Genomic DNA, 19,872 nt, shown 5'->3' on the forward strand with positions numbered 1-19,872 from the left:
TGCTTTCGACAACGAGGTAGAAGACTGGACCACGTATGTGGAAAGAATTGAAGTGTACTGCAATGCCAATGAGGTGGCCAATGGAAAGAAGGCGTCGGTATTATTAAACTTGATGGGCGCGAGAACGTACGGCCTATTGCGGAATTTAATTACCCCAGCTAAACCAATGGAGAAAAGTTTTGAACAGATTGTTAATATCTTACAGGAACACCTAAACCCTACACCACTGCTGATAGCAGAAAGATTCAAGTTCCATAAAAGAAACCAGCACAAAGATGAGAACAATGCTGACTATCTTACGGAACTACGCAAGTTATCGAAGCACTGCCAGTTCGGAGCAGGACTGGCAGACACCTTACGGGATAAGTTTGTATGCGGGCTCCAGAATGAAGGAACCCAGAAACGACTACTTTCGGAAAAGGACCTGACGCGAGAACAGGCTTTCAGCGTGGCAGTATCCTATGAAGCAGCAGCATGGGGAGCTGCAGAAATACAACAGAAACCACAAGAATACAGCGCTAACGAAATGGCATATGGAGCAGAAAAGTGCTATCGCTGCGGCAGAACAACCCATGATCAGAAGGACTGCTGATTTAAGGACAAAGTATGCAGGCAATGCGGGAAAATGGGACATATAGCAAGAGTCTGCAGGTTGGGAAAGAAAACCAACACTACAAGAACTACTAAGGAAAAGTACAAGAAAGTAAAAAAAATGACAGACAGTAGCTCGGAAGATCAGGAGAGTGATAATGACTCCGGGAGCAGGAGACTAAGTTGTCTAAAGTTACACAACGTGATCGCAAAGGAGGATCACTGAACAATTTGGGTCACCCTCATGATAGCAGGGTCCCAAGTAAAGATGGAATTGGATACAGGATCAGCCCTAACTGTCATGAATCGACGAGTCTATGAGCGGCTATTCCCACACATACCCTTGAAGGACACGTCCATTGTATTGAAGACATACACGGGGCAAAAAGTCTACCCCAGAGGAAAAATAAGGGTGCCAGTTGAATACAACGGCAAGGAAACACAGAAACTGTATCTATATATACTACCAGATGGAGGACCACCATTATTGGGACGTGAATGGATCCGAAACATACAATTGGATTGGCATTCCATTCAGGCGCTCACTGTGACAGATAAAAAGGATGATGATGTCACACCTGGACGACAGTCAAAGATTCTAACTGACACGAAAGAGGTGTTCCAACAAGGACTTGGGACTCTAAAAGGAGTAACGGCAATGATAAAAATCGAAGATAACGCAAACCCAAAAATTTTTAAGGCCAGACCGGTACCTTACGCAATCCGCCCAGCCATTGAAGCAGAGCTGGAGAGTCTGGAGCATTCAGGTGTGCTGTCCAAGGTGGACTGGAGCGAGTGGGCCACACCCATCGTTCCTGTAATGAAGAAATCATTGAGCAGCACGCCTGGGGAACCGAAGAAGGTTCGCATCTGTGGGGACTTCAAGGTAACTGTGAACCCAGTCCTGCACACAGTACAATATCCACTTCCACGGATAGAAGATATTTTTGCCTCACTATCTGGAGGGAAACGCTTTACAAAGATTGATCTGGCCCAAGCGTATCTACAAATGGAGGTGGAAGAAGCATCTGGGAAATACCTCACGATAAACACTCACAAAGGCCTTTACCAGTACAATCGACTGGTATTCGGGGTAGCATCAGCCCCGGCTATTTGGCAGAGGGCGATGGAACAAGTCCTGCAAGGGATCCCGGGGACCCAGTGTTATTTGGACGACATCCTGGTTACGGGCGAAAATGACAGTGAACACCTTGCCAACCTGGAGCAGGTGCTCACGAGATTACAGGAATATGGGCTACGAGCCAACCACCCCAAATGCGAGTTCTTCAGGAGACAAATCTCGTATTGTGGCCACATGATTGATGAGGAAGGGTTGCATAAGTCGCCGGACAAGATTGAGGCTGTAGTCAAGGCTCCAGCACCGGAAAATGTGTCGCAACTGAGGTCGTTCCTCGGGTTGGTGAACTACTACCATAAGTTCTTGCCGAATTTATCTACAATTCTGCACCCACTGAACGCCCTGCTGCAAACTGGAGTAACATGGAAATGGAGTGATGAGTGTAAGCGTGCCTTTCAGAAATGTAAATGCCTAATCACTTCAAAAGAAGTATTGGCCCACTACAATCCAACACTACCGATTCGGTTAGCATGTGATGCGTCTCCCTATGGCATCGGAGCGGTGCTGTCACACAAATTCCTTGACGGTTCAGAGAGGCCAATAGCCTTTGCGTCGCGCTTGTTAACCTCAGCCGAGCGTAACTACGCCCAGATTGACAGGGAGGCCCTCAGCCTGGTGTGGGGGGTGAAGGAGTTCAATCACTATCTGCACGGGCAGAAATTCACCCTACTGACTGATCATCAGCCCCTGGTCTCCATTTTTAACCCAAAGAAGGGCGTTCCGGTGATGACGGCGCAACGGCTGCAAGGATGGTCACTTTTTCTAGGGACACATCAGTACAACATAGAGTACAAGGGTACGAAACAGCATGGAAACGTTGATGGGCTGTCGCGCCTACCGTTGCCTACGGTAGAGGAAGCACCTGCAGTGGACCCTGTTGAGATATTCCATGTGACCATAGTCGAATGTCTACCTGTTACAAACTCAAGTATAGAGAAGGAAACCCGAAATGACCCGACACTCTCTCGGGTCTATGATTTGACGGTGAAGGGATGGCCAGCACATGGCGACTCACTGTTGCCAGCATTCTCGCCAAGGAGAGAACAGCTGTCAGTGTGCCGGGGGACCTGGATGTGTGGATCCCGAGTGGTAATTCCACCCAAGTTGAGAGATAGAGTACTCAATGAGCTTCATGAGGGTCATCTGGGAGGGGTAAAAATGAAGAGCCTAGCCAGGGCGTTTGTGTGGTGGCCGGGAATCGATAAAGAAATCGAGGATATGACCAAGAGATGCACAGGATGTCAGAAGGTCCAAAACGCTCCACCACAGGCTCCGCTACATCCATGGGAGTGGCCCTCATCTCCATGGCAATGGGTACACATTGATTTTGCTGGTCCATTTATGGACTCAATGTTCCTAATCGCTGTGGACGCCCATTCGAAATGGCCAGAGGTCATCAAAATGTCCTCCACCACCACGGAGAAAACTATTGCAGTCCTACGGACCATCTTCACCAGGAATGGCTTGCCAGAATAGATTTGCTCCGACAATGGGCCACAGTTTGTGTCAGAGGATTTCCGGAGGTTTCTGAGGAATAATGGGGTGAAGCATTACACATCTGCCCCATATCATCCAGCCACAAATGGATTGGCTGAGAGGTTTGTTCAGACCTTTAAAAAGGCAATAAAGGCAATGCATAATGACGACATACCACTACAACACAAGTTGGATAATTTCTTGTTTGCTTACCGGAATGCGACACATGCAGTCACCAACCAAGCTCCAGCCATAATGTTCTTCAACCGAAGGCTAAGATGTCGCCTGGATTTGCTCAAACCAAACATAAGACGAGATGTTGAGGATAAGCAATTCTAGCACATAAATGAGAAGCCAACCAGGAGCTTCAAGATAGGGCAACCAGTCTTGGCCCGCGACTACCGAACAGAAAAATGGCAGCCAGGAACGATATGCACACAGCAGGGACCACTAATGTACACAGTGGACATTGGAGAGAGCATCGTGAGATGCCATGCTGACCAGATTCTAGAGTCACAGGAACAAGCCAAACCCATACCACGAGCAGGGGCACCTGGTAATCAACCCGAAGTACAGATTGCGTCTACCTCAGAAGCAGTGGTATTGGAAGCTGACGAACCAACCAATGACAATGAACCAGAATCAACTCCGCCGCAAGAACAGGATACTCGAGAAAGGCGCTATCCAGTCAGGATCAGGAAGCCTCCTCAAAGACTGAACTTATAAATGATTATTTCAGTTGATGTATATAGTACAGAGAAAATTGTAATTGTAATTAGTTATTATTTAGTTGTTAAATGAATGTTATGTACTGTTTATCTAAAAGGGGAGGAATTGTTGTGTATGTACCTTTAAGAGAAGAACTGATTCTATACTGCAGTACCGGCAGTGACCACCCCTGTATATAAAGCCATAGCAGGCTTCTGTACGTCAGTCTTGAGTTCCCCTCTGTTCAAGTAAATACCTGTTTTATTGTTCTCCTGCAGTCTGAGTGTTATTGATCCTCGGACACTACATTATCAAGTTGGTTAGAAGACCCAGCTTGTTAACCGTCAGATCGAACAATGCGATGAAGTGTTCAAAACATCGAAGCCAATGCGTAAATTTCTTCGACGTGTCTGCCAAATGGGGATCGATATCCAGACGCTCTGGTTTCAAAAATCGATCCATCTTCCAAAAGTTGTTACTTAATAAAATTGATGTGCCAAATAACGGCCTGAATCCAAGAGGTTACTAAAGGCTTTTATTAAGTAAGAACATGGCATCAAGTTAACACAGGGCAACCATCATTCATCTCTGACCCAGCCCTTATGAGTAAGACCCAGCTCTTATAAGTAAGACTCACACCAATCCGGAGGATCCAGAGGGGCGGAGCTAGGGAGGAGCATTAGTGGTTACACCTGTAGAACATTCCAGACATTAACAAGTACAACAGCAACAGACAATACAAATGCCAGAACACAGAGTTATTTCATCACAGCTGGCGAAGCTCATGTGATGTCAGTCAGCAATGGAACACAGACACAATGGCGCCAGCCAGTTCTTAAAGGGAAGGGTTGATTTTGCTCTCCATCCACATCCTGCTCATTGCAGCCTTGAATCTCGGCCTGGAGAGACCTGTACATCAAATCTGCTGGAAAGAGCAATGGAGAGACCCAGGGAAAGAGCTCAGAGTGCAGCCCCCACAGTCTCTTCTAAATCGATACAAGGAAGGGCAAATTAAAATGAACCTGCAAAGTGCTGCTCAGTACCCAAAACTCCTTCACACAGCGTTGAATCTCTCCAGAAGTCTCTCTCTCTCTCTCAGAATGTGTGGTGCAAAAATGTCACCAACAAAAAAAGGCAGGAAGCGATCGCCTTTAAATAGCGCTCCCCCAGTCCCTTCCTGACTGCAAAACGCTCCCCTCCACCTGTCGTTGCTAGCAGCAGGTGGTAAGGCAGGGGGTGCCACTCAATATCTGGTCCGGTGCGCTACCGGGACGTTGCACACTCGACTGACGTCATGCTCTGCCGGCGCAGGAGATCGTGGCGGTAGTGTTTAGCGCCGCCGCAAAATGTCTAGTTAATTTTGTGAACGGCGCAAATATCGCCACGCACGGGCGCTAGTTGCTTTGCGCCCCATTAGCGCCCTCTTAAGGTGCTAATGGGAGGTGCAAACCAACTGAATTTTCCCCCCTTTAAATCTCTGTAACCTTCTCTGCCCTGTCAGAGATGCACTTTCCTATTTTGCAATGTGGCCTTTCTACATACAGTAGACAAAGTACTACTAAAAGAATTACAAGTAAACTAAGAACTAAGGACTGAAGTCTAAGAACTGAGACTAAACTTACCTTAAAAATCCTTAATTTCCAAAGAAATCTCCACATTTCTATTGACCAATTTGAGTGACACATGTATTAGAAGAGACTTTTTGGTGTCGGTCATCTCACACAGCCCTGTTGGTACCCTTGATGACCTCTAAATAAATGAAGCACTGGTACCTGGACATGCCAGGTTCCCTGTTTACTCCCTACCTTCAGGTCTTTGCCAACAAAGAGTTCCACACAGGTCGAGAGAATGCAGAACTTATTTAGGGGAAGGAGTCAGCTGAGGGGAAATTTAGAAGTCTAAAGAGAAAAGTCAAGGCAATGGAGCAGTGTAGAGATTTGGGTAAAGATAAGCAGGAAGGGACAGAGAGCTAGAAATTCGCGGCCTTAGCGCCACGATGTAGTGCCATTAGCTGGCGCTAAAACGACGGTTGCCACTCTTTTGCCAGCTGCTGGCAGTTCCTGCGGCGGCTGCCGTTTTTGTCCTTACATTTGTGCTGCCTGTAACTGGCAGCGCCATGCTGGACAAAATGGTGGTGTTGTGATGTAAATTGGCATGCAATGGTGACTTTACGTCACAAGCGTGAACTTCGACCCTGGCGCTGAATTCAGCGCTGGGTTCTAAGCACGCCAGGTTAACCTGGTGTGCAAGCAGACTGACAGTGGCAATATTTGGACCTCTGAAAGGGACACAGACATCATTCAGGTAAGTTTGAATTTAAGGGTTTGGATTGTTTTGTTTGATTTCATTGAAGTGGTGGCTTGCTGCAATCGATGTGAAAAGTCCTTTAAGTGTGTAGGCCTTTGAGAAGACAGAACATGCTGCGAATACTCAGCAGGTCACGCAACATTCGTGGAGAGAAAAACAGAATTCACGTCTCAGGTTGACATGCTGCCTGACAACTGAGTATTTCCAGCATTTTATGCTGTCATTTCACATTTACAGCATCCGCTTGCAGAGGGAAGAGGAAGATGCAGAATAGGAGGAAGCCATAAAGGAGGAATCCGAAGAGGAGGAATCGGACGGAAGGTTGCATCCCAGACAGCCCCTTTGTGGAGGTGATATCTGGGATGCAATCATCCGCCTGCGGTCCCAGTGAACACAACCCCAATACCCCTTTCAACGTTAATCCCACACCTTACCTTCCAACTGTTACTGACCATCACAATGTCCTCTGGGCCACGATGCTGAAGTAAAAGGCACCACAAAGCAAGCCTTCCAATCCACCTATATATGACCATCCAATGTGACATCAAGGAATCAACTCATCCCCCGTATGCATTCTCCTAGTGACTGTCTTGTGTGTGCCTTTGCCTATCCTACTGAGATCACGCAGTGCTACCCCAGTGGCTGCAGCATGGTTGGTGGAAGGTTGCTGACTTTCAGTGGGGGACACTGCAAATGTCCTTATTTGTTGAACCTGAGGAGCTGGTGGCTGGGAGTTTCAAACCAATTGTTTTCTGTTTTTGTTCTTCTTCACTCTCCTCTCCCTCTTCTTGTTGACCCACTGGCTGGGCAGGCTGCAGTTCTTGGATGTGTGAAATGGGGAAGGCACAAGGGTGGAGTTGTGCTGACGGGAGGGCGGGAAAGTAAGAGGTGCATGCCAGAAGGAGGATACCGTACGAGGATACCAGCATCTCGTATCCTTTCAGCCCGGCCACTGGCCAAGAGCTTAGCCATGACCTGTGGTCTGAGGTCATGAAGCTTCTTTGGGCACTGGAGCCAGATGGTGGGGGCGGCACTGCTGGAAGTGTCAGCCTCGGTGATGTACTCCCACATCCTTCTTTCTGGAGGGCCCCCTGGTCCTTGTGGGTAGAGGGCCTATGTAGAAATGTTGACCCCCTGCACAAAGCTGGAGTGCTGCATATCTTCCCTGGTTTGCTGAGCCATTTGTATTAGTGTTGAGGCAGTTTTCTCATTTGTTGAGGTTAGGAAGGTAATTCAGCTTTAAGGGCTGATAATTCACATTTGGAACTTCTTTTAAATGTTGAATATGTTTTAAAAGGCAGAAAGGGCTGAAAAATATATTGATTCACTTCATTTGATTTTGTATTGCTTCAGTGTGCATGGCCCCTTTAATTGTCAGACCTCTTCATTGCCCACAATTCCTTGCGAGCTCTACAGCTTCACTCCCAGAGGCTGTGGGAAGCTCCAATGCTGCACCTGGACAGAAATTTTGTCCCGGATTCCTCCAGCAACGCCACCAGGATGGTGTTTCCGGAAGGTGAGCACTGCACCACCATGCCCCCCAAACTAATTTCACTCGTTTAGCGTTGTAGCCATTTCCAGTGGCCGTTAACTGCAGTTGCCGGTGACACTGCAACTTTGCTGGCGAACAAGATTTATTCCCCCAGACAGTTAGAAACATAGAAACATAGAAGATAGAAGCAGGAGTAGGCCATTCGGCCCCTCAAACCTGTTTTGCCATTTAATGAGATCATGGCTGATCATCCAAATTCAGTACCCTGTCCCTGCTTTCTCCCCATATCCCTTGATCCCTTTAGCCTTAAGAAATATATCTAACTCCTTCTTGAATATATTTAATGAATTGGCCTCAACTGCCTTGTGTGGTAGAGAATTCCACAGGTTCACCACTCTCTGGGTGAAGAAATTCCTCCTCATCTCAGTCCTAAATGGCTTACCCCTTATCCTTAGACTGTGACCCCTGGTTCTGGACTCCCCCGCCATCGGGAACGCCCTTCCTGCATCTAATTTGTCTCGTCCTGTTAGAATTTTATAAGTTTCAATGAGATCCCCTCTCATTCTTCTAAACTCTAGCGAATATAAGCCTAATCGACCCAATCTCTCCTCATACGTCATTCCTGCCATCCCAGGTATCAGTCTGGTGAATCTTCGCTGCACTCTCTCCATGGCAAAAACATCCTTCCTCAGATAAGGTGACCAAAACTGCACACAATACTCAAGGTGTGGTCTCACCAAGGCCATGTACAACTGCAGCAAGACATCCTTGCTCCTGTACTCGAATCCTCTCGCTATGAAGGCCAACATACCATTTGCCTTCTTAACCGCCTGCTGCACCTGCATACTTACCTTCAGCGACTGGTGCACAAGGACACCCAGGTCTCGTTGCACTTCCCCTTTTCCCAATCCATTGTCATTCAGATAATAATATGTCTTCCTGTTTTTGCCACCGAAGTGGATAACCTCGCATTTATCCACATTATACTGCATTTGCCATGCATCTGCCCAATCACCCAACCTGTCCAAATCATACTGGAGTTACTCTGAATCCTCCTCACAGCACACACGCCCACCCAGCTTTGTGTCATCTGCAAACTTGGAGATATTACATCTAGTTCCCTCGTCTGGATCATTAATATATATTGTGAATAGCTGGGGTCCTAGCACCAATCCCAGTGGTACCCCACTAGTCATTGCCTGCCACGCGGAAGAAGACCCGTTTATTCCAACTCTTTGCTTCCTGTCTTCCAACCAGTTCTCTATCCAAGACAGACAGTAATAGTGCATCAGCGAATAAGGTGAAAGCAGGGAATAATGGTAAAAATTTAAATGAAAGGCTCTTTATATGAATGCACGAAGCATTTGTAACAAGATAGATGAATTAATGGCACAAATAGAGATAAATTGGTTTGATCTAATAACCATTACAGAGACATGGTTGCAAGGTGACTAAGGTTGAGAACTAAATATTGAAGTGTACTTGATGTTTCAAAAATACAGGCCAATGGAAAAGGAGGGGGGAAGTTCAGATAATAAAGGAAAACATATGGACAGTAGTGAGAAAAGATCTTGGCTCGGAAGATCAGGAAGTAGCATCAGTATGGGTGGAGATAAGAAATAACAAGGGGAAGAAAACACTGGTAGGAGAGTTTATAGGCCCCCTAACAGTAGCTATACCATTGGATAGAGCATTAATCAAGAAATAATAGGAGCTTGTAACAAAGGTAATGCAATAATTGTGGGGGACTTTAATCTTCATATAGACTGGGCAAATCAAATTGACATAGGTAGTCTGGAGGACGAGTTCATGAAATGCTTTCAAGTCAGTTTCCTAGAGCAATACGTAATGGAACCAACCAGACACAAAAAACATTCCAGAAATCGTGAGGAACCAAAGGTCTACTGAGAATGAGGAACTTAAAGAAATTAGCATTAGTAAAGAAATAGTACTGGAGAAATTAATGCGACTAAAAGCCGTCAAATTCCCTGAACCTGATGGCCTACATCCTAGGATTCTAAAAGAGGTGGCTGCAGAGATAGTGGATGCATTGGTTGTAATCTTCCAAAATTCCCTAGATTCTAGAACGGTCCCAGCGGATTGGAAGGTAGCAAATGTAACCCCGCTATTCAAGAAAGAAGGGAGAGAGAAAACAGGGAATGACAGGCCAGTTAGCATCATTTGTTGGGAAAATGCTGGAATCCATTGTTAAGGAAGTGGCAGCAGGGCATTTAGAAAATCATAATATGATTAGGCATAGTCAGCATGGTTTTTATGAAAGGGAAATTGTGGTTAACAAATTTATTAAGAGTTTTTTGAGGATGTAACTAGCAGGGTAGATAGAGGGGAACCAGTAGATGTAGTATATTTGGATTTCCAAAGGCATTCGATAAGGGGCTACATAAAAGGTTGTTACGCAAGATAAGAGCTCATGCAGTTGCGGGTAATATATTAGCATGGATAGAGGATTGGTTAACGGACAGAAAACAGAGAGGAGGGATAAACGGGTTATTTTCAGGTTGGCAGGCCGCAAAGTTCAGTGTTTAGGCCTCAACTATTTACAATTTATATTAATGACTTAGATGAAGGGACCAAATGTAATGTATTCAAGTTCGCTGACGATACAAAGCTAGGTGGGAAATTAAGCTCTGAGGCGGACACAAAGGGGGAAGAATTCGGTTGCTTTGTGCCTCCCATTAGCGCCCTAATGTGGCGCAAAGCAACTAGCGTCTGGGCGCAGCCAACGCTTCCCGCGAAACTCAGCCTTTAAATAGCTCGTACCCCAGCCACGATCTTCGGTAGCGCCCCCTGACTTACCGCTGGATGCTATGTCGGGGGGCCTACCTGCAGCTGGGGTGGCGCTATTTAAAGGCGAGGTGCCGGGTGGCCATTTTTGTTGCTGGCCGTCTGCCAGCACCTGCCTCTGCTCCCGTCCCCAGCCTCCTGATCCGCCCCCTCATGGAGTGCTGGCTGCGCTCCATGAGCTTGGCACTTCTCTTGAGTGCCAGGCTCTTTTGCCGGCACTCTGATCCCCGGTGGCCCAGCTGGGCCCTGGGTTACACTGCGCAAGGCCCCTCCCTTTTAAGAAGGGGAGGAATGCCTGCAATACCTTCCAGTAGCGCCCCGATCCCCTCTTGGGGTGCTACCACTCAATTTTGGCTGCGGGGGCGCTAATTTTTCCGGGGCGCTAAAAGTAGCGCCCCGGCGAAGTTACCACCCCAAAGGGGCTCGACTCAATTTTTCCCCCAAAGAACCTGCAAAGGGATATGGACAGGTTAAAAGTGAGTGGGCAATAAGGTGGCAGATGAAGTATAATGTGGGGAAATGTGAGGTTATTCATGTTGATAGGAAGAATAGAAAAACAGAACATTTTTTAAATGGTGAGAAATTATTACATGTTGGTATTCAGAGAGATTAGGTGTCCTTGTACAGGAAGCACAGAGAGTTAGCATGCAGGTACAGCAAGCAATTAGGAAGGCAATGGCATTTTGGCTTTTATTGCAAGGGGATTGGAGTACAAGAGTAAGGAATTCTTGCTGCAATTGTACAGGGCTTTGGTGGGACCACACCTGGAGTACTGTGCACAGTTTTGGTCTCCTTACAGGCAGTGCAATGAAGGTTCACTAGCTTGATTCCTGGAATGAGAGGGTTGTCCTTAGAGGAGAGATTGTGTAGATTGGGTCTATACTCTCTGGAGTTTAGAAGAATGAGAGGTGATCTCATTGAAACATATAAAATTCTGAGGAGTGTTGACAGGGTAGATGCTGAGAAGTTGTTTCCCCTGGCTGGAGAGTCTAGAACTTGGGGGCATAGTCTCAGGATAAGGGGTTGGCCATTTAAGACTGAGATGAGGAGGAATTTCCTCACTCAGAGGGTTGTGAATCTTTGGAATTCTCTACCCCAAAGGACTGTGGATGCTGAGTCTTTGAGTATATTCAAGGCTGAGCTAGATAGAATTTTAGACGCTAGAGGAATCAAGGGATATGGAGATCAGGTGGGAAAGTGGAGTTGAGGTTGATGATCAGACATGATCTTATTGAATGGTGGAGCAGGCTCAAGGGGCCGTATGGCCTACTGTTGCTCCTATTTCTTATGTTCTTATGTTGTTTATGTCCCCCTTAATGTGCCATCTCCTGACTTGTGGTCCTGAAGGCATGTCTTCTGTCCTTGGTAAGGAATTTCTGTTTTCATAAGCCTTCCTACTTAAATTAGCAGTAGTCCTTTTGTTTCCTTGGTTGTTTTATTGTTGCTATTGTGGTCAGTACTCACCTGGACTTTCCATGCTTTTTCCTTCTAAGCTCTAAATATACCATCCTACATACTCCTCCTCCCCAATCTTTAATGAGCTGAAATTTTTGCTCGGTTCTGTAATTTAACTGATTATTTCCTAGGACCTCAAATAGTATGGAACTCCTTAACTCCCTCAGTCTCTCCTTCCTCTCACAAATCTTCAAGCTTTTAAAATATCAGCTGAGTGTCATCTAATCACTACTTCATGATCTACATTGTCTTCACTTTTACTCTTTTCTATCAGCCATAGTTCCTGTACTACGAGTGACTAAGGCTGAAGTTAAACTCTGGTAGGTGTAGGATGTGACGCACAGCTCTGCTCCTCTGGAAGGTATTTTGTTAATGCTTTCTCATAATGTTACGCAGACTAAGTTTATGTTCAACGACTGATCTGAGCACCCTTCAAATCTAGCTTCACAACTGGAGTAATTCTCCATATAGGTTAAAGCCCAAGCTGTTTGAGATGGTCAACTGCACCTGGTGACATTAGTGCAATTGTGAGCCAGATTGGGATCTGATTCTAGAGTTATACTGTCAGTTTTGTGTCGATGCACACCTGAAGCCTTTTGACATTGATGCAAAAGTGTACAACTGCAGCGTTAGTTACTTGTGAATTATCAGGCCGATGCAATATTTAGCGGACTAAAGGTTACATTTGAGTTACCTATTTATAAAACACAATATGCTGAGCGTCTGTCACATTTGCCTGTCTAAATGCAAATTTCTGTGCGACATTTGCACTGACTTCAATTCTATATTCATAAAAAACCAGAAAAACATAAAACATGAATTCTTAACATTTTCTGAGTGACTATGAAAATGTGCAAACTATATATCAACTGGTGCCCATAACAACAGTTGGTAAGTACAGATACAGAGTCGAGCACTTACAGGTGAGGAGCGTCCAGTGAGTGGGGAATGACTTTGAGCAAATCTGTATATTTATAATGTATTTTGAATGGTTTTAGCAGCGACATCTGGCCCACTGTTTGATAGCTATTGAAGTGGAAGTAGTGCTACATGAGCTGGCTGCAAAAGACGGTGGCCCTGTTTGCCACTCCACAACAACATTCCTATAAGTCAGCATTTCAACATGCATTGAAGGAGGTGGAGGCAGGTTTGAAGCCACAGCTGACATGTACTGTCACTGGCTGTGCCAGCCTATGATACATGATGGTAGCAAGTGTCCTTGCAGCAGATAGTATAGTGCTGCATCTGGCTCTCTGCTGACCTGAAGCCGGTAAAGACCGTTCGTCATGGCTTTTGCTACATAGGTACGATAATGCCTGCAATTATGATTGGTGGCATCTTGGTAGGCGAGGCCAATTAGACTACATTGATTGTTGATGACTCTGGCATGCCCTTTTTCACAAAGTACCAGTAAAAGCTATTTTGGAGGGGAAGAATAGGTGTTTCACTTACCTGCCATGCAATTGCATTCATGCTTCGGAATGCGATGTGAATGCAATTTTGAAGCACTATTTGAAGTAAGTAGAAGGTTGTGCACAATGGAGCACTGGTAACACCACATGCTTTACTATAAATCATAATGTTATGTGGAATACTATATTTGTCCAAAAGTTGCTGTGGCAGGCCAACGAATGGTGCTCGCTGTTAGTTACACTTGCCCGTGCCTGTTAATGTCAATGGCCCATAAATTCCATTCCCTATGGGTGTGTATGCGCTGTGTACTCACCCGTAGGGGCAACGGAAGTGCCGGTTTTAGGCATGCACTGCGCATGCGCTGGAAACCGAAACTTCCGTTCTGTGAAGAAAGGGCTTGACAGGTCAAACGCCTGCGCCGGATAGGCAGCGCGTATGGCTGAAACTTCCGTTTTTTTCACAGTTGCTTCAGTCCAGGTAAGTCGGAAACTGCTGCGTCTGGAAAAGCAGGCGCAAGGCCTGCTTTTACCAGGCTAACAGTTGAAGAAAGTAAAAACACAAAAAAAAATTTCCACTGATTTATCATTTTAAAATACTTTAAAGAAAGGTAAGTTTATTTTTAGCCCTGTTAAAAACTTTAATTTATGTAATTTATAGTCATTTTAAAAATGTGATGTTTTTTAAAAAATGTATTTGAAGTTTTACTTATGTTTTGGGGCTGATCTCTATTCATAGATTTGACAGGTCTTCCTGTCAAATCTATGAATGGAGATTCCCTGCTCTGATTGGCTCCCCATGGCCCACGTGATCCCAGGGACGCTGCAAACTACCTGTGCCCCTGGGATTCACGTGCCCTGCAAACCGACAGTTTAAAGAGGCACAGCAACGGAATTCTGCGCCTCCCAGGAGCCCTCTGGTCCAGGCGGAGATTTTTCCAAATCGCAGCCCTCTGCCCGTGGGAGGGCTGCGAACAGAATTTCTGGGCCAATTATATTTTGCCCTGAAGTTGCTGGAAGTGCGAGATGGAAATGGTGCGGCGCCCTCTACAGGGCATCTGGAATCTGAGTGAATAGGGCAAGCAACTATGTATCTCCTTAACCAATCAGATTGAAAGATTCTGAAGTTAACAGTGCAAAGACTAAGAAGGAAGTGTAATTTAGAATTCAACGTCAAATCAGGTACAGAAACAAAATAAAGAGAAGGAAAGAAAGATTGGATTAAGAGAATGTAAAGAGAGACAAAGAAAAAGTAATAAAGTTTATTTAAATTTTTTAAAATTTCCAACAACAATTAAAAGCTGAAGGAATGAAACTCCACGCTTGTAAGAGTTAATTTTAAGTGCCAGAGAGGTTAACTGGCAGTAATTAGCACTTATCATGTCGTGAAAAGACAATTTAGACTTAAAATAGCAACTTAACTTTCTGTAGTGAGTTTACTTCATATCTACCATGCAAATACAGCAACTTCATGCTGCTCAATGTATTTCAATGGGGAGCAGCGCATCTCCGACAGTAACTTTTAGATTTCCGTGTTTAATCATGCATCTGCCCTCGCCTGAAATTGCTGTGGCATTTGCACATAAATAACGATGAAACATAGAAACATAGAAACTAGAAGATAGGAGCAGGAGTAGGCCATTTGGCCCCTGGAGCCTGCTCCGCCATTCAATGCGATCATGGCTGATCATCCAAATTCAGTACCCGGTCCCTGCTTTCTCCCCATACACCTTGATCCCTTTAGCCTTAAGAAATATATCCAACTCCTTCTTGAATATATTTAATGAACTGGCCTCCACCGCCTTCTGTGGTAGAGAGTTCCACAGATTCACCACTCTCTGGGTGAAGAAATTCCTCCTCATTTCTGTCCTAAATGGCCAACCCTTTATCCTTAGACTGTGCCCCCTGGTTCTGGACTCCCCGACCATCGGGAACATCCTTCCTGCATCTAGTCTGTCCAGTCCTGTCAGAATTTTATAAGTTTCAATGAGATCCCCTCTCATTCTTCTAAACTCCAGCGAGTACAAGCCCAATCGACCCAATCTCTCCTCATACGTCATTCCTGCCATCCCAGGTATCAGCCTGGTGAATCTTCGCTGAACTCCTTCCATGGCAAGAACATCCTTCCTCAGATAAAGCGACCAAAACTGCACACAATACTCAAGATGTGGTCTCACCAAGGCCCTGTACAACTGCAGCAAGACATCCTTGTTCCTGTACTCAAACCCTCTCGCTACGAAGGCCAACATACCATTTGCCATCTTAACTGCCTGCTGCACCTGCATGCTTACCTTCAGCGACTTGTGCACAAGGACACCCAGGTCTCGTTGCACTTCCCCTTCTCCCAATCTATTGCCATTTAGATAATAATCTGCCTTCCTGCTTTTGCCACCAAAGTGGATAACCTCACATTTATCCACGTTATATTGTATCTGCCATGTTTCTGCCCAATCACCCAACATGTCCAAATCATCCTGGAGTTTCTCGACATCCTCCTCACAGCACACACGCCCACCCAGCTTTGTGTCGTCTGCAAATTTGGAGATACTACATCTTGTCCAGATCATTTATATATATTGTGAGTAGCTGGGGTCCAAGGACCGATCCCTGCGGTACCCCACTAGTCACTGCCCGCCATTCGGAAAAAGAGCCGTTTATTCCAACTCTTTGCCTTCTGTCTGCCAACCAGTTCTCTATCCAAGTCAATACCTTGCCCCCAATCCCATGTGCCTTAACTTTACACGCTAATCTCTTATGCGGGACCTTATCAAAGGCCTTCTGAAAGTCCAGATACACCACATCCACTGGTTCTCCCTTATCTATTTTACCAGTTACATCCTCAAAAAATTCCAGTAGATTAGTCAAGCACGATTTACCTTTTGTGAATCCATGTTGACTTTGTCCGATCCTGTCATTGTTTTCCAAGTGCTCTGCTATTACATCTTTTATAATGGACGCTAGCATTTTTCCCACTACCGATGTTAGACTTACCGGTCTGTAATTCCCCGTTTTCTCTCTACCACCTTTTTTGAATAGTGGGGTAACATTAGCTACCCTCCAATCCATGGGTACTGTTCCAGATTCCATCGAATGCTGGAAGATGATCAGCAATGCATCTACTATTTCTAGGGCCACTTCCTTAAGTACCCTAGGATGTAGATTATCAGGCCCTGGGGATTTATCGGCCTTCAGTCCCATCAATTTCCTTAACACCATTTCCCTACAAATACTGATTTATTTCAGTTCCACCCTTTCATCAGACCCTATGTTCCCTGGCATCTCTGGGAGGTTATTTGTGTCCTCCTTTGTGAAGAGAGAACCAAAATATGTATTTAGTTGGTCTGCCATTTCTTTGTTCCCCATTATAAATTCCCCTGATTCTGACTGCAAGGGACCTACGCTTGACTTCACAAATCTTTTTCTCTTCACATACCTATAAAAGCTTTTACAGTCAGTTTTATGTTCCCTGCAAGCTTACTCTCATATTCTATTTTCCCCTTCTTAATTAATCCCTTTGTCCTCCTTTGTTGAATCCTAAATTGCTCCCAATCCTCAGGATTATTGCTTTTTCTGGCCAATTTATATGTCCTCTCCTTGGATCTCATGCTATCCCTAATTTCCCTTGTTAGCCACGGTTGAGTCACCTTTTTTGTTTTATTTTTATGCCAAACTGGGATGAACAAATTCTGTCGTTCATCCATGTGGTCTTTGAATGTTTGCCATTGCCTATCCACCGTCAACCCTTTGAGTGACATTCCCCAATCAATCCTACCCAACTCACGCCTCAGACCATCGTAGTTTCCTTTATTGAAATTTAGGACCCTAGTCTCTGAGTCAACTACTTCATTCTCCATCTTAATGAAGAATTCGATCATATTATGATCGCTCCGACCCAAGAGGCCTCGTTACAACAAGATTGCTAGTTAATCCTTTCTCGTTACATAATACCCAGTCTAAGATGGCCTGATCTCTGGTTGGTTCCTCGACATATTGGTCCAAGAAACCATCCCGTAAACACTCCAGGAATTCCTCCTCCACAGTATTGTTACTAATTTGGTTAGCCCAATCTATATGTAGATTAAAGTCACCCATGATGACTGCTGTGCCCTTATTGCACGCTTCTTTAATTTCCCTTTTAATGCCATCCCCAACCTCTGCCTTACTGTTTGGAGGTCTATATACCACTCCCACTAACGTTTTCTGCCCCTTGGTATTTCTCAATTCTACCCATACAGATTCCACATCATCAGAGCTAATGTCCTTCCTTACAATTGTGTTAATTCCTTCTTTAACCAGTAATGCTACACCAGTTCCCTTTCCTTTTTGCCTATCTTTCCTGAATATCGAATACCCCTGGATGTTGAGTTCCCAGCCTTGGCCATCCTTGAGCCACGTTTCCGTAATCCCAACCAAATCATATTCGTTTACCTCTATTTTCACAGCCAATTCATCCACCTTATTATGAATGCTCCTCGCATTAAGAGCACTATTAGCCTCGCTGCTATTTTGACAGCCATTTTTAGGCCATTGAATTCAGCGTGAATTGATTTTTATGGCAAGAAAGATGATTTCACACAGCCGCGTACCCGCCTGTGACGTCTTCTTTATATGTTTAGTTATACATTGAAGCTTTCTATTCTCTTTCTATGCTGCAGGTATTGCAGCTGGGTCAGTTACATTGATTTTTGAAGGAACTGAACTGAAACTTAACCCAACCTGTGCTGTCTTCATTACAATGAATCCAGGTTATGCTGGTCGTTCAGAGTTGCCAGACAACCTTAAGGTATTTCTACATATTCCTTGTCATGATTTGGGTCAGCTGGCAATGAGGTGAATATTATTGCTTGTCATATGATTAATAGCCAACCCTTGCATGGTCATCCATAATGCATGAAAATATTTTAGATATAAATCAGATGTATAGTTTAAGTATTGATACAGCTGCCAGAAAATTTACCAATAGTGTAATGGTTTGATAATGTGATAATATGTTGCCTAACTGCATTTGAATTTTGAACAAAAGATTTTTGGTTATGAAAAGAAAGGACTATCTTGACAAAATGATAAATTATAAACAAGATTTTTTTTTCCCCTGTGGGCTCGAATTTAACCCGACCCACCTGCCGAATCGACCTGCTGACTTACCCGTTGGTATCCCACCTAAATCCCACCACCTTCAATTTTAACCTGCTCCTCTGAGCCGGTGGCAATTGCTCTCACCTGAAGATGGCGGGCTCTTATTTCAATATGCAGATTGGAATCCGATGATGTCCACGGGCCCTAGCTGTGCTTTTAATTCTAATCTGAGCAGGGACGCCTCTGCGGCTTTCCTGCCAGATAAAGTCGAGTGAGAAGAGGACGTTCTCGGTAAGTTTTTTTTTACTTTCCTTTGTGGCGGAGCAAGAGTGCTCCTTCATCTCTCACAAGGAAAGTTTAGCCCCCCAACACCCGAACCTCAGCCTCCAATCAGAAGCCACGTTCTGCTCACTTCCCGAGTGTTCTGGGTGGGCAGTTGGTTGGCTGCATGTGAATGTTAAAGTTGCCGAAGTCTCATTCTGCCGCTGGCAGGCGGGAATCTAACTGAAACCTGCAGGTTCCCTCCGGAAACACTCATGGTAGTTAAAATTCCTCCTATTTCTGTGTAAATGTGAAATAGACTTGTGTCACTAGAATGATTTTTGTCAGGAAGGTAATACCATATTTTAACATATCAATTATTTGATCATTATTATATTGTAGGCTCTCTTCAGAACAGTAGCTATGATGGTACCAGACTATGCAATGATTGCAGAGATTGTACTTTACTCTTGTGGTTTTGTCAGTGCTCGACCTCTGTCAGTTAAGATTGTAGCTACCTATCGGCTTTGCTCGGAGCAACTGTCTTCACAGCATCATTATGACTATGGGATGCGTGCAGTAAAATCTGTCTTAACTGCTGCAGGAAATATAAAGGTAACACATAATGCATAGTTATCCTAATGCAGCAGATTTTGTGACAGAAGTTTATTATGCTGCATAAAATCTTTCTTAATGATAAATAAATTATATTATAAATTTAGCTATGATTTTGTTGTATTTAGCTGAAATACCCAACGGAAAATGAAGAGATTTTACTACTGAGATCGATTATTGATGTTAATCTGCCCAAGTTCTTGTCTCATGATTTGCCACTTTTTGAGGTAAAACTGTCTTTCCTCCTCCTTACACTTTTAGTTTTGTTCTCCATTATTAATGGCTTTAAAACTGTACAGTAGCTTAATTGTAAAGTTAATAGCTGAACAAAAAGTGATTACAATCAATTCATTAAAAAAATTTAAGCAATGCAATGCAAATAATCAGTTGACTTGTTTGTGAACAACCTACTATACTTTGAGTGTTTATATAGAAACCGATTATTTTCAGTGCTTTCAATGTACGACAGCAGTAAATAAGACAAACAAGATGTTGGAATGTATCGGCCAGTGTTATAGAACATAAGTTCCAGGGGTAGT

At 44.6% G+C, this 19,872-nt stretch overlaps 1 protein-coding gene across 2 annotated transcripts in view; it reads left to right on the forward strand.

Annotated features, from left to right (window-relative positions):
• dnah7 (dynein, axonemal, heavy chain 7) overlaps window positions 1-19,872 on the forward strand; it is an 816,199-nt gene that overhangs the window by 276,887 nt on the left and 519,440 nt on the right. For both annotated transcript variants that reach the window (XM_085985836.1, XM_085985837.1), the window contains exons 26-28: window positions 18,037-18,164; window positions 19,121-19,333; window positions 19,462-19,560. In XM_085985836.1, the coding sequence (XP_085841962.1) occupies window positions 18,037-18,164; window positions 19,121-19,333; window positions 19,462-19,560 (440 nt within the window). The remainder of the gene's footprint in view (window positions 1-18,036; window positions 18,165-19,120; window positions 19,334-19,461; window positions 19,561-19,872) is intronic.

Source organism: Somniosus microcephalus, chromosome 4, assembly GCF_052327205.1.
Source record: "Somniosus microcephalus isolate GS21.2 chromosome 4, FLI_Smic_1.0, whole genome shotgun sequence".
NCBI classification, from domain to species: domain Eukaryota; kingdom Metazoa; phylum Chordata; class Chondrichthyes; order Squaliformes; family Somniosidae; genus Somniosus; species Somniosus microcephalus.